Below are 14,479 nucleotides of genomic sequence, written 5' to 3'. Positions count from 1 at the left end.
ACGTTTCACAGAGTGAAAGAGAGTTTACAGAGGAAAGTTGGTTTTGGTTTCCGCCTTGGACCAACAGAGTCTTTACAGAGCTATATATAAATGAATTCTTCATCAGCACTAAATCTAATAACACACATGTTTAACTATTCAAAATGTGTAATGGTGAATCTCAGGCCATCTTATTTATTTTTAACAAGGTTTTTCTAAATGGAAGATGGTTCATATGAGTAACAGGACATATCAGCCACATGACATCAATGCTAATGAGAGCATGAGAACATTTAGTACCTTCAAATGGTTCACCAAAACTACGTTTAAAAAAAAAACACATCTATGAAATAGCCTAATTTAGGTAACAGGACTGTACGTTGAGATTGACATTCTCAGTCATAGGCTACTAACTATATGATAAAAATACAGAAACTGGTCTTCCAGCAGCCTTCAGGAGACTCAAATGATGCTACTTCCTGTTGATCATGTGACCTGTGTAATGTCCCAAATCTTAAGGGAGGGATGTGTCAGGGTGACAGGAGCTAATTAAGTGTCACCAGTAACTTAGTCCATTTACTTAAGTAGTACTGTAATGAAGTACAAATTGGACCCTACTTGTAGTTTACTTGAGTATTTCCATCTTATGCAGCTTTATACTTCTACTCTACTACATCTCACACACAAATATTGTACTTTTTACTCCATTACATTGGTCTGACACCTTTAGTTTTCATAGGCTATCCTTTCTGTCCATGGAGGCATTATACAATGTTTGTATGTTCATTAAAACATGTTTAATAGTTTCTGTATTTTCAAGTCAAAGAAGCTAAAAGTGAAACATTTCCATAAAAGTTTCACGGTTCATTTATATTTGTGGAATCATTTTAACTAGTCATTTCAGTGTCTTTCAAACTCAGCTCAGCTAATCATTCATTCATTCATTAATTTATATTCATTTATTTCTTAATCATTCATTCATTTATTTATAACTTTATTTAGATCTAAAGTTTGGACCTCATTGGAGCACAGAGGTAATATTTGTATTTTGATTAAAATTAGTTTTTATGGGTAGTATAAGCTACAGCAAGTTTGTTTTTCTACCCTAAATATTTCAACATATCAGGGAGTTAACTGCACTGATGTACAACACATTTACAGCCAGGAGAGTTAAACTTCCATTGGAGCTCACCTTCAATATGTAGTTAGTAAAACTGACCACCAGGGGGTGCAATATGCAAAGATGTGAAACTTTAGATACCCAAATGTGGTTTAATCTTTCAGGATGAGAAACACTGCTCTGTTTTAGATGATGTAGTAAATGATTTTGTGTATCATATAGAAAAAAAACATAAATAGAAGCCGCAACTCTGACACATCCTGCAAGCGGTGCTTTTTTTCTTATGTTATTGTTTCCAGAGAGACGGTATCATTGAAACAAGCAGACACAAAGTGAGAGTGTTTTGGTAACTTTTATTTTACTTAAAAAAAAGGGGGGGAAAGTTCACATTGACATTTAGCCTCAATATTACAGTATATTGAAATTCTTCTCAAAGGAAGTAAAATACAACATTTTTTATTTCATTTTAATCTTATATTAAAAATATCAAATAGTACTCATCTAGCAGTGCTTACAGTATTTTTAAGATATGTCGCAGGCTGGATAGCAGAAAGGTCGGCTTTGTACAGAGCAGAGATGGGCGTTTGTTGCCGGTCTTAGAGAGGGGCCTTGCAGAGACAAACTACCTTTGTGTTACCTGGCCTGGTTCCATTGACAAGCTGAACATGCAATGAGGGCAACTACACAAACCAACTCTATAGATTATACCGGTGCAGTAAGACACTTGGAACAGGCTTGCAATGAAACAACAAGAAAGAAAAAGCTAAATGTTCCATTCGTTGTGTTCCCCCCCCCCCCCCCCCCCCCCCCCCCAACAACCCTCATGTCACAGAGTGCCCTTTCTCCTCTACTACGTGATCTGAAATTAACTGGCTGATCTTTTTTTTTTTTCAGTACAGCTTACCAACCATGGACATGGTGAATGAGAAAAATCAAGACTAAAAATAACATCACTACCTGAATAAACTTCAAAAAACAGACTCCTTAGAGCATTTCTCTAGTTGCACAGAACTGTACAGGCACACATATTATATATATTTAAAATAAATAGGGCTAATTTGGCGGAGACTCACTGGGGAGGGCGGTTTCTCTCTTGTTTGTCAGCACAGAGAGACGCGTCGCCAGCCATTTATTAAATGGCTTCCCAGCCACTTCTAAACCTCACAAGTTCTCATAGTCCCTTAAACACTCACTCACTCAGTCGCTCGCTCATCCACACCGTTCGCTCACACACCCCCGGCCTCCTCCACCACATGCACAAAGCCAGAAAGACAGAAAAAGGAAAAACAGAATTATTAAACATGTAAAATGCCGTTTCTCTGGAATGCCTCTGATCAGGCTGGTCTCTGAGATCACCACTAGATGACACCACGACACACGGGTGTGTGATCCTGTGCCACCGCGCCAGGCCGTGGCCTCCGTGCCCCCTCCATCTCTCCCACTGCGGTCCCAGAATGCCTTGTCGGTGGGAGGCGGCTCTGCTCTCCTCACATTACAAACAGGACGTGACATGTGACTCACTAGACGACCAGGAAATCTCCCTCACCACCTCCCTAACGTGCTCGGCTCCATCTCTTTTCAGGACTGGGGGTGGGGGTGGTGCAGACAGGAGGGATGTGTATGTGTGTGTGTGTGTGTGGGTGTGTTGGGGGAAGAGGGGGGGACTGTACAGTCGAGATGAGCTGCCTGCTGGGAGGAGAGGTGAGGCAGGAGGACCGAGTGGCGAGGACCAAGATTGGTATGGAGTCTCTCACGCTCTCCTCTCCAGATGGCGCCCTGAAGGGAGGTGGGCGGGGATTAAACGTCAGTGGAATAGTAGAGCGTGTTGCGCTTCAGTTCAGCGAAGGAGATGGGAGGATGCTGCAGGTAATACAGCAGCACCTGGACCTAAGGAGAGAGAGAGAGAGAACAAGTTGGTTTTATTAGAAATTCCTTTTTATTTCATTTTAAAATTAATTTGTAATATCCTGTTTGTCTGTCTACAACTCAATCTAATGCAGGAAGTTTCACATTCTGACACTATGCATCATTTATTACTGGCTTCCATTTACCTTTCATGACTGCGTACTGTTATTATTGGTGCATAGTTTTATCTCTAAGGTCATTTGGATCTGCTTTCTCATGACTTTTCTCTTCAAACTGATCCACGTGATGTGAAGCAGACAGACATATCTTCCCATGCTTTTTTTCTCACTACAGAATAGTTATAAACTGAAAGATTATAACAAGTGGACGTAGTCACTGTGACGTCACCCCATTGGTTTGTGGACTACCGTTTTGAAGCCTCGAGTTCGGAATTTTTGGCTGTTGCCATCTTGGTTTTATGGAACCAGAAGTGACACGAGAGCTAAGTACAACCAAACTCTGAATAAGACATTTTCAGGTGACCAAAAATGTTACAATTAACTCTTATGAACTGAAAACACACTGTGAAAGCGTTAAAGTTATAAGGCGAAAACACGGACAACTCCCAGACCGGACAACGCCGTGGTAGCGGCCTGTCAATCAAAAGGTAACCACGCCCTAAATAATCCCCTGCTTTATGGTCTATTTGACTCTAAATGGGACCATAATTTACTAAATGAACATCATGCTGTATTGAAAAAGACTTGAAACTATAGATTGAGACCATAAACTCATGTTTACAATGTTTACTGAGGTAATAAATCAAGTGAGAAGTGGGCTCATTTTCTCATAGACTTCTATACAATCAGACTTCTTTTTGCAACCAGAGGAGTCGCCCCCTGCTGGCTACTGGAAAGAATGCAAGTTTAAGGCACTTCTGCATTGGCTTCACTTTACAGAACCGGAAGTTGCCCACTGCAGGAAACTCATATTTGAACATTGTTCTGAAAAATCAGCTTTATTAAAACAGGTGAATCAGTCTAATGTTCCCTCTTGTACCGCTCCATAAATGTCCCTTAATCCCCCGTTTAATCAGTCTCATCAGACGAGCATATGTCTGGAAAATTTAATTTGATTTACTGTTTATTCAATGCTGCTAGCAGCTTAGCAGAAAAACAGTTTCTAGTGAGTAATTTAATTTACAAAATGTATCTTATGAGTGAGTGGACTTGATGGTATTCTCAAAAACATGTCCAGGGATCTCTTTATTATTGCTAGATGGGTTCTTTTATTAAAACAAGGGTGAATCCATCATATGAGATTATATCCAGGATATGGCGGCGGAAGCATCTTTCTTTGGTGTTTGACACTTTGTATACTCGTGCAATAAACATTTAGAATTTAAAGAAGCTCCAATACAAACACTGAGCTTCACTGTAATGGACGGACGGGGCTTCCTGCATGTGCATGCTGCCCCCATTTATGATGATTTACTCTGGATGTTGTTTATCCTGCCAAAGAAAGACATTTGTGCTCAGGAAACTCATCTCTCAGTGGAGGTGAATGGATGGCCTGCAGCCTAAATACAGCTGGGAGAGTAGACCGCAGTGACACGGGTCACTTAGCGACGTGGGAGTAAAATTCATCCGAAAAAAACATGTGCGGCGACCGAGGAAATCTGCATGTACACACCAGTCTACCATCTACTGCGTACGGTCACAGAGGGACGCCTACTCAGTTTCTATCAAAGGGACGGAGGGCACCGGAGGGTCATTTGAGTATAAACGTACTATGAGTTTTTTTTACACTACATTCATATTCAACAGTCAAAAACCTAAAACTTTGTCTAAACATTAATACAGTTCTGTGAAAGATAAACATGTAGTCACACTTATTCATTTCAAATCAGTACCAAAGTTGTATGTGAGGCTACCTGCGCCATCACGTCATGTGACCATATGTCAGAGGCAGAGGTGATGTGCTGTGTCTTGGTAATCTCTGCCTCTGAGGGCCTGAGCAGAGTGGGGCCGAACACGGTGGCCAGGTTATGGAGGGACATCTTGTTGATGGGCTCCTTCTCAGCAACCCTGCAGGAACAAACAGCAGCAGGCCCGTCAGTCGGGGAGGACGCCAGGGTTAACACGCGGAAAAACACAGCCAGGGTTCCACGGTACCTCACAGTACACGGCTGGTCTACCGTCTGCTGCCTTGATGGATTAGTTTGTTTGTGTTACTGTGTGACTTTGGTGAATTCGAACTAACGAAAGTCACACAATAACACAAACAAACTAACCGACCGAGGCAGCGGTAGACCAGCAACTCCCGTGTTCTGCGAGGTAAAATTATTGTTTTTCTCAATGGAGTCTGGTTACTTTGGTGAGAGCATAGATAGCGGCTTCAGTTCCTTGTTGGAAAAGGCAAACCGGCAAATATATCCCAAATATAGCATACACATAAACAGATATTGATTGTTTTTTAGGTGGGCCTTTCTTTTAGGTGCTAAAATATGTTTTGCTGCCGGCCCCGTCCACAGCAGTACATTGCTTTGCTGTCTGTTTCTCCAAACTGGGGGCGTGCCGACCGTCATCTACTGTAGGTAATACACTGACTATGGATAAGCACCTCATACAACTCCACTTCAAAACACCGGGACTATCCCTTTAAGACATAAAAACGAAAGATTAAAAAAAAGTCTTTTTTTAATATGCGCTGTGGGACTTTAAGGAACTCGTCCTTTTAACCAAATGAGAAAGAGAGTTTCATACTTCAGGGCTGATTGTTTGTGTGTGTGTGTGTTTACCGTTTGAGGTGCTCCAGCAGAGTGAGGAAGGTCATGAGGTTGGGGTCAGGCAGCGAGCGCAAGAGGTGCATCATGCAGTTCTCCTTGGCTGCCGGGTCTGAGAGCGCTGCGAGGGGAGAGCAAAGAAGATGTCACATCCAATTACGGCGAGACAGCTCTTTAACTTTAGCTCTTATCTCTCCCAGCTGGGCAAACTTGAACTCCCCACTGACGACAAACACACACACTTCCGGGAACTAAAGGTCGCACCTATGCCCTCCATGAAGGCGGGGTAGAGTCGGTCGGTGAGCAGAGGCTCCGGCAGCTCCCTGAAGTAAAGCTTCAGTGTTCCTGCGATGGCGTTGATATCCATGTCACTCAGCATCACCAGGATATCTTTGGTATCTACGGGTCACACGCAAACAAAAGAAAACACGCTACATTATTACACAGCTGCTCTCTCCAGGAATGATGTAATCTCCCAATAACCCCACATCCAGACGGAGACAGATGCTTACAGTAAAATTACACACAAAAATGAGGTGATGCTGGGCTCCGATGCTGACAGACTCTTATGTAACAGAAAACTTGAACACTTGACAGCTGCTGCTCCTCAGCTGTCCTGGCCTCCCTTAACAGCCAGTTCCCACAATTCTCTTCTCCACAGAGTGTTAGAGCAAAGGCCTCCCTTACAAAAAAGAACCCTGGGCTGCATCTAAAACTATCTACATATTAGGGCTGTCAAAGTTAACACACAGCCTTTATGCACACACTACATTTCTAGAGACAAAGTAAGTAAATGCTTTATGACTGACATGGTATTATAGAATTTGACAGGATAAATCATTAGATCTAGGTCACCAAACTATCAGCTTAGAGGGGAAATTACAATGATTCACTGATGGGATTTTGCTGTTAAGGGGAGACACCTCAGGCTTAAAACTGTCAATTTTGAGATTTTGCTTCCATAACAAGTCTTCTTTCAGACTAGTGAAAATAAAACATCCAAAATACAAATGTAGGTGTTTATTTAACTACTTTGTCTATTTGCATCTGTAGATTTCTCCTAAATTCCCCAAAAGTTAGCATCAGATAATGCCTCATTTGCATATTTAAACATAACATTTAATTTGTTTTATTTTTATTGTTAATAATTTGTGGGGAAGTTTCATGGTGATGTCTATTAGTTAACATGTTTTACTCTATTCACCTGTAGTGTCTTGCAAAATGTTTGAATTTTACAATACATATTTTTAAAGGCGGTTTTCTCAAAATAAGGTTTTTCTCAGACTCTGAGCCAGAAATCTCCACTTCAGTAGCGCTGACATACACCAAACTTCCTAGTTTTGTTCCTATCTATATTCTGAAGGTTTTTACTGTGTGGTTTGTTCATATATCATTCATAGCCTCATTTATACAACATTTTATTCATAAAAACATGGAGGAAATGGATTTTTATGGCTGGTGTTGACAGTATTTTCTCATTTATGGAGCGATAAAAAAAAGATATCCAAAATTCCCTCTGTCAAAACCTCTGACTCTAATATGTCAACATAACGAATTATCCAATATTCAGATTTCTATGCCAATTAGCACATATTTAAAAAAGTAAATCCAATTTTATTGTCACACATTTTACTTAGCACAGCACACGGTGAAATTCACCTACTGCATTTAACCCATCCTAGTATATATATATATATATATATATTAGGAGCAGTGGGCAGCTACTACACAGCGTTTGGGGAGCAGTTTTAGTGGGTCGGTGCCTTGCTCAACGGCTCCTCGGCAATGCCCAGGAGGAAAACTGGGAACTCTCCAAGCTCCCAGTCCACACTCCGTCCGTTGTGGGACTTGAACCGATGACCCTTCGGTTCCCAAGCCAAGTCCCCATGGACTGAACTACTGCTGCCCAATTAATAATCCTCATTTGCATATATAAACATAATATTTTAGAAAACTTGTAATACAAAAAATAATTGTCTTAATATAAGTAATCAAATGGAGAAGTTTCTTGGTGGTATCTATTAGTTTGTTTTTTTATCCTATTCATCTGTATTATTGTTTCTGGTTTCTATAATGTTATCTGTTGGAACTGCACAGTGCTGGTAAACAAATATTGTTAGTTCTCCGGTCAAGATGATGGGATAGTGAGAGAGAGAGAGAGTGGAGTCTTACTGGTGTCGAATACTGTTTTGAGGGCCTGGATATCGGTGGCCACCCCTGAGATCCTGTAGATTCCCACTTCGTCGATCCCCCTCTTCTCCACTTCCTCAATGCACTGACGGACGATGTAAGGCACCTTGGAGCGCTCGCGCCTGTGGAAGCGAACGGCAGTTACACACACGTTACCTCTCTGATGGTGTACAGATTTACCGTTGTGGACATGAAAACATCTCTGGGCCTTTTCGTTGTCCATATCCATGTCAGAGGAATTTAGTTTGTTAGCTAATGAATGTGTATAAAGTGGCACAAAGTCTTTATTTTATTTTTATTGAAAATGTATCGGAAGGTTAACAGCCCATTTTGGCCTCAATAACAGGAACACACTTACTTCGTCACCACGTTGATTTTGACTCCAAACACCCCGCTCTGTTTTTTGGACGGCGTTCTCTTCAAGCTGAGGTCCCGACTCGTAAACTTCATGGAGAATTCCACTTTGATCTGACGATGAACAAACAACACAGCTAAAGTAAACTGAGCTGCTCTAAGGAGCCAGAAGTGGACGCTGGGACCCTCGTGAACCTTTGCCTTTGTTTTCATTGAGATTTAGAGGTTTTGACACTGAAATTTAATATCCAACATCTTCAAACTAAACATGTGGATTTCATTGTAAACAATACGGCCAAACAGATATTTGTTTTTCTCTTACACCGACTAAAATTATTTTTATCAAATATCTGTGCGTACACAAATTTCCATACTTTTGAGAACACCAACACGTATCCTAAATCTCACTTTGCCTTCCTGCAGGGATGTAAGAGGACACGGTGTGCCAAACACAGCACATCTCATTACAACATTTATAGGTCATAATGTAAGCTAGAGTAGAAATAGCTTGTGTCTTACCCCGTTCATCTCTATGACGTCCATGTGCCAGTTCTTGGACTGCACCGTCTGAGGATCCAGCTGGAAGACACAACAGGGACAGAAAGACGTTAGGTGATAGGCTTTTGACCAAATAAGGGCGTCAATTATCGCCATGGAAAAGTCATATTTCTGCAGGATAGCATTATGAGAACAATAAAGAGTCACGACCACATTCAGCACAAAGGAAACTGTTTGCTTAATTTATTAATTCCAAGCCAGCATGACAGGTTTTCTCTGGCAAGCACAAGAAGTTGAGGGTTTCTATCTGGTATCACACCAGAGTCGAGCCACCAAAACAGGTTCAACAAAACGCTTTTCCTACATAAATCGTGTATGTTTTGTTCTACTAAAAACAAAAAAGGAAGCCAGCTTTTACCTTCTTAGTGTGAATTACCAGACAAATTTGTCATTTGAGGGTGTTTTTAAATGAACAGTACAGAGGTGTGGGTTTTGAGTCCCAAATTTGATGACTTTAGACTTAACAAAATCACAAAGACTTGCAACTCGACTTGGACTTTAACACCAATGACTCGTGACTTCAGGACTTGGACACCACCTGCTTTCTTCAGATTAAAAAGTGCTGTTCCCGCCCGGTTTCGAACCGAGGACCTTTCGCGTGTTAGGCGAACGTGATAACCACTACACTACGGGAACTGGCTGTGCCTTACAAACAAACAACAAATATAAACACAATCTTGAAGCCTGCATTGAGAAACCCTTACTGAGGGAATGTCTATAACCCACAAGTGACCGTGTAAATGTTGGAGTAAGAAAGGCAAAGCTGCAGCTGACCCAGTCTAAAGGTGAGGGAAGGCACTTTCAAACTGTGATTAATATTCACTGAGTCCAGAGTTCTATTTTCTAACCAGATCAAGCTGTTGTTGTGGCCTGTGCTGCTTCACAACAGCACAGTCACTAAGTCTACTTTGGGAAAGAAAAACGCCACTTATGTTTACCACATATACCCTCAACAGTCTCTCGGGGGTCCAACGGGGGCTCCAGATCTGCTCAGACGCTTCACCGCAACACATTCTCAAAGTCTGGATCCCACGTCCCATGATGCCCTCTGAGACATGATAGATGGCAGCCTGTTGTTGCTTTAAGTCTCCAGGAGTGCGTGCCCGCTGCGTGAGGCCACAACAAGCTAATGCCTTTTTTATAGGCTGTTTGCGCTACACACAGTTGTGTCATTACAACCCTGCATGGTGATGTGCTCAACTTAGAGGAAAATAATGATTGCTGGGTGAGCACACGGGCAGCACACTTCTCTTATTGTCAGCATTAGGCTGCAGCCATTAAAAGTTCTCAGTGAGAGTATTTCATTACCTCGTAAAAAGGCCATTTGGCATCGGTTTCACGCATTCCTATTATCGTTAAAGCCTGTTTTCCCAGCAGGGTTTGGGTTTGAGACGAGGGACAGGTAATCACTGCAACTGGGTCTTTACACAGCTACTGCCTAGAAGAGAGCTGGGCAAAGATCCAGGACTCGCTGCTGCTCCTGTAACCCCTCCAAGTAGACTCAGTGAAAAAACAACCTATTTCCTTCCTATTACCCTCTGCTAATTTAAAAAAAGAAAAGAAAAGCTGATTAAAAATGAATGCACTGCAGTAGGGTTGTAAAAACAGAGAGGAGCCTTTACAGGCAGTGGTTACACTCATTGACCTGTCTCAAAACTGTATCCTCAACTGGGCTCCTTTTTTATTAAAAATGAGTTGGTTTAAAGGTTTTAATAGATGACTGCAAACAGTTTGGCTAAAAGGCCTCAACAGAACTTAGTTTATATAAATATTACACTCAGAATTATGAACTAAATGTCAGGAGAAGGGTTGCATGACAAGAGACGGCTTTCTTGGAAATGAATTGTGACTCATCGGTGGATGTGTCCAGTCGGCTGATTTGAACAGAGCGGCAGGAGGATTTAAGGTTTTATCCTGAGTGACAGCTCAGCCAGAGAGGTGACAGGAAGAGGACAGCAGGTAACACAGCGGGGACTAAATGTGACTGCATGCAGCGACGATCTGAAGGTGGACAGTATGGACATAGAAGGAAATGACACAAAGGAATTAAGGGTGTTTTTAAGGCAAATAAGATTCAGGACTACTAAGAATATATTTTAAAGCCTCACTTTATTTACTGCATTTTGTGTGTAACATTTCTGGAGATCTATTAGCAGAAATGGGATATAATATTCACAACTATGTTGTCATTAGTGTATTATTACCTGAAACTAAGAATTGTTGTGTTTTCATTAGCTAAGAATGAGCCCTACATAGGGAGCGGGTCCTCTTCACGGAGTCTGCCATGTTGCTCCGCCATATTTCTACAGTAGCCCAGAACGGACAATCCAAACTCTGGCTCTAGAGAGAGCCTTTCGTGTTTTTAAGTTACCTGAAGGCCACCGTAGTTCTCTGACACGCTTGTGAAGCTGCGGTAACGTAAGCCGCAGAGTGCAAAACTGTGGTACTGCCAGGCACCGTCTGACTGCCGTTGCTCCTAAAGTAGTGTTATTATGGTAAGGATGACCTCTGAGCGAGAGGGGTACTCAGTATCCACACCACTAGAGGCTGCCAAATCCTACGCACTGTACTTTTAGGGGTGTTTTTAAGGGAAATAAGATACTACAGGACTACTAAGAATATATTTTAAGGCCTCACTTCTACTCACTCTTATTTACTGTAATTATTAAGATTATTTTTTGGGGGCATTTCTTGCCTTTATTAGACAGATGACAGCGTCGAGGCTCAGGCTGTCCTCAACCACAAAAACTGAGTTTCTGCACAAAGAAATCCTAGCTGACTAAGACCAAAACGACGATTAGTCAACTAAGAGGAGGCAGCCCTAGTCGAGGCAGACTGGAAACGAGGCGACAGAGAGAGAGAGGGGCATGACATGCAACAAAGGTCCCAAGGCCAGAATCAAACCCAGGATGTTGCCGGCTACCAAGGTGCTTCTGTTTACTGTATTTTAAGACCTTTTCAGCCCTTTGAAGGACCCGCATGAATCAAACCAGCAGAGCTTTAATCCCCTTTCATCTCACTCCAGAAAGATGAGAAGGGCAATGACTGATTTCCGTTCATAAGAATGATTGAATGGGATTTCGAACGAGCGTCTCATGTCTTTTTTTAGAGACATCCTAGGCTAATATGTCTCCGATTAGGATCGCCTCCCTCCAGTGGCAAAGCTCTCTTTGTAGGACCGTGAAAACTATCTAAGGATATACGACTGCAGCCCCGGAGCAAAGCACGGAAATACTTCAAACCTAGCGGACCGTTGTGTACTCGGATTTGTACGCATTCCAGTTGGGGCACACACTTGAATCTTTTTTCCTTATATAGAATGCAATAAATATGTGTGTGTGCGGAGGACAGAGCCATTCAACCAGCATGACGCTCTGTTATATGGGAACTCATTGTTCTGTTAGGAGCTCACACTGTACGTGTATGAGTGTGTACCAGGTCTGGGGCTCAGCTGGTCTCTCCACTCTGTGCATGGCATACTAAACGTGACTCCTGTATGCTCACACACACACATACATTCTCATGTCATCACTCTTTGGTGTGTTTGAACATCTGATGCAACAGGAGGCATGTGGCTGCCATGTGATGTGGCCCACCTTTAGGCCCTATAGAATACTGATGGTTCCTTTCAGTATCTTTTCCTGCCTCTGGTTCTGTCAGTCAGGCGGAGCAGAATATATCACGACCACGAGTCTTAACTTCAAAAGAAGAAGCAGACACCCGTGAGCCAGGATGTACATACAGCCTGTACTTCGCCCTGACTGATCTACAGGGACAGAACAAAGCAGATAAGATAAGTCATGCTGTTCAGCTGCCACATGGTCTGTCTTTCTTACACACAGTGCAGAAAAGCAAGTCGGTTCAGCTCTCTTTATAATGATTCACAGAGAGATATGTGGTGGTTCAGCCTTTTGGGTGAAAAGAATCGTTTGAAAGCGTTTCTGAGAATTTGATAACCAAAACTGGAGGCTTGACATCGAAAATCTGGCATAAAAGAGATCAGTTAAGAAACGCTTATTCTAAACAAACTAGTCACAGATATGGTTATTTGTGAACAGTTTGCCTTTTTTATTAACCATTAAATCACCTCATACAACAAAGAACAACATTGTTCACACACAACCGACGGCAACCTCTGTTCCTCGACTTATTTTGCTCAAAAAGAAACACACCACCTGCTTTCTTCAGATGAAAAAGTGCTGTTCCCGCCCGGTCTCGAACCGGGGACCTTTCGCGTGTTAGGCGAACGTGATAACCACTACACTACGGGAACTAGCTGGCTGCTCCCCCCCCCCCGCTCTTTAAACATAATCCTGCCCTCCTTCTTCGCAGGCATGTGACATGTGAGCCACGCTCCTGTAGCCTCTAGGAGACTGACAGCAGCAACAGACTGACACAGCGGGACGGTCAGAGGTCTGCAGCCCTCTGGAGCTGTTTACATTTAACTACAAAACATACAGGAGACTTCAGGGATGCCGTTCAGGACATGCAACAACACTACAGCAGGAAAATAATATATACATCTCCAGGGTCTTGATTTGATAGAAAAAGAGCACATGTATTGCCAAGGGGCCATGCAAGAACCGTGCATAAGGTCCCATATGAGCATGTTCGGCATATGGATGGATCATACCACTGTGGGCCCCTCAGTGGTATGATCCATCCATCAGGATATTAGACACCAAAGCATTCTTTACTGACAAGAAAGTAAAAAATGCACACAATATGTTACCAAAAAGTATTTTTATACATTTTGGGTTTTCTGTTTCAGTGTGCTGACTTGACTATGATTTGCCCCAAACGGCATGTGATTATCACAAAGTGGGCATGTGTGTAAAGGGGAGACTTGTGGGTACCCATAGAATCCATTTTCATCCACATATCTTTAGGTCAGAGGTCAAGGGACCCCTTTGAAAATGGTCATGACAGTTTTTCCTCTCCCAAATTTAGCGTAACTTTGGAGCATTATTTAACCTCCTTCACAACAAGCTAGTATTACATGGCTGGTACCAATGAATTTCTTGGGTTTTGTAGTTTCATATGATGCCAGTATCTTTTCTTTTTTCTTTCTTTTAAACCCGCTACAATCTAAAAATCTCAAGTCGCTTTAATGAGAAATGAGAGCCGTTAAAATGAATTTGTGTTTACGCGTTATTATCTCGTTAACTTTGACAGCCCTAAATCGTATGTTACCCAGATTTAATCATCGGGTTGCAGTTAAGTGCGTAGTTTGGATACTTCCTGCACGTGTATGAATATATATTTCTTGAAAAACTAGTGATGATTATGTAAATAGTTCTGAGACAAAAAGTGTGTTCTGAAACAGCAAAAGAAATTGTGCCAACAAGTCAAGTTACTGAAATGATGTTTAAAGCCTTTGATAATAAAATCCCTACACACTTAATTAGCCCATTATTGCTGTGCTGGAGAGTTAATGCATGCTGGCAACGATATTCAAAACACAACTTGATCGTTTGATATGCTAAATTAATGAATTTCTGCTTAATTTGTCCTTTGTGTTTCATCGCCAGTTTTCACATTGCTGCTCTCTGGCTGATTAAATATTCATTCAGCTGCAGAAAGCTTTTTATTAGTCCTTTAATTAGAACGCAGCTCGAACTGCACGGCTCCTTGGTTTTTAGCAGGAT

At 41.9% G+C, this 14,479-nt stretch overlaps 1 protein-coding gene and 2 non-coding genes across 11 annotated transcripts in view; all 3 read right to left on the bottom strand.

Moving 5' to 3' along the window:
- Window positions 1-1,432: 1,432 nt before the first annotated feature.
- Window positions 1,433-14,479, bottom strand: part of abr (ABR activator of RhoGEF and GTPase) — a 150,311-nt gene continuing 137,264 nt past the window's right edge. For 4 of the 9 annotated variants that reach the window (XM_037748060.1, XM_037748065.1, XM_037748066.1 and 1 more), the window contains 7 exons: window positions 8,793-8,852; window positions 8,278-8,387; window positions 7,902-8,041; window positions 5,994-6,128; window positions 5,745-5,850; window positions 4,878-5,031; window positions 1,433-2,986 (listed from right to left, as the gene is read on the bottom strand). In XM_037748060.1, coding sequence (XP_037603988.1) covers window positions 2,897-2,986; window positions 4,878-5,031; window positions 5,745-5,850; window positions 5,994-6,128; window positions 7,902-8,041; window positions 8,278-8,387; window positions 8,793-8,852 — 795 coding nt within the window. In that variant the 3' untranslated portion in view covers window positions 1,433-2,896. Of the gene's footprint in view, window positions 2,987-4,856; window positions 5,032-5,744; window positions 5,851-5,993; window positions 6,129-7,901; window positions 8,042-8,277; window positions 8,388-8,792; window positions 8,853-14,479 lie in introns of all 9 variants that reach the window. The other 5 variants (XM_037748061.1, XM_037748062.1, XM_037748063.1 and 2 more) reach the window with 3 other exon arrangements.
- On the bottom strand, window positions 9,395-9,467 carry trnav-aac. Its single transcript has one exon. It is a non-coding gene; the product is annotated as a tRNA-Val (tRNA).
- On the bottom strand, window positions 13,032-13,104 carry trnav-aac. Its single transcript has one exon. It is a non-coding gene; the product is annotated as a tRNA-Val (tRNA).

This window comes from Sebastes umbrosus, chromosome 17 (genome assembly GCF_015220745.1).
Source record: "Sebastes umbrosus isolate fSebUmb1 chromosome 17, fSebUmb1.pri, whole genome shotgun sequence".
Lineage (NCBI taxonomy): Eukaryota > Metazoa > Chordata > Actinopteri > Perciformes > Sebastidae > Sebastes > Sebastes umbrosus.
The sequence above is the reverse complement of the archived record's forward strand: the minus strand, read 5'-3'. Positions and strand labels throughout refer to the sequence as shown.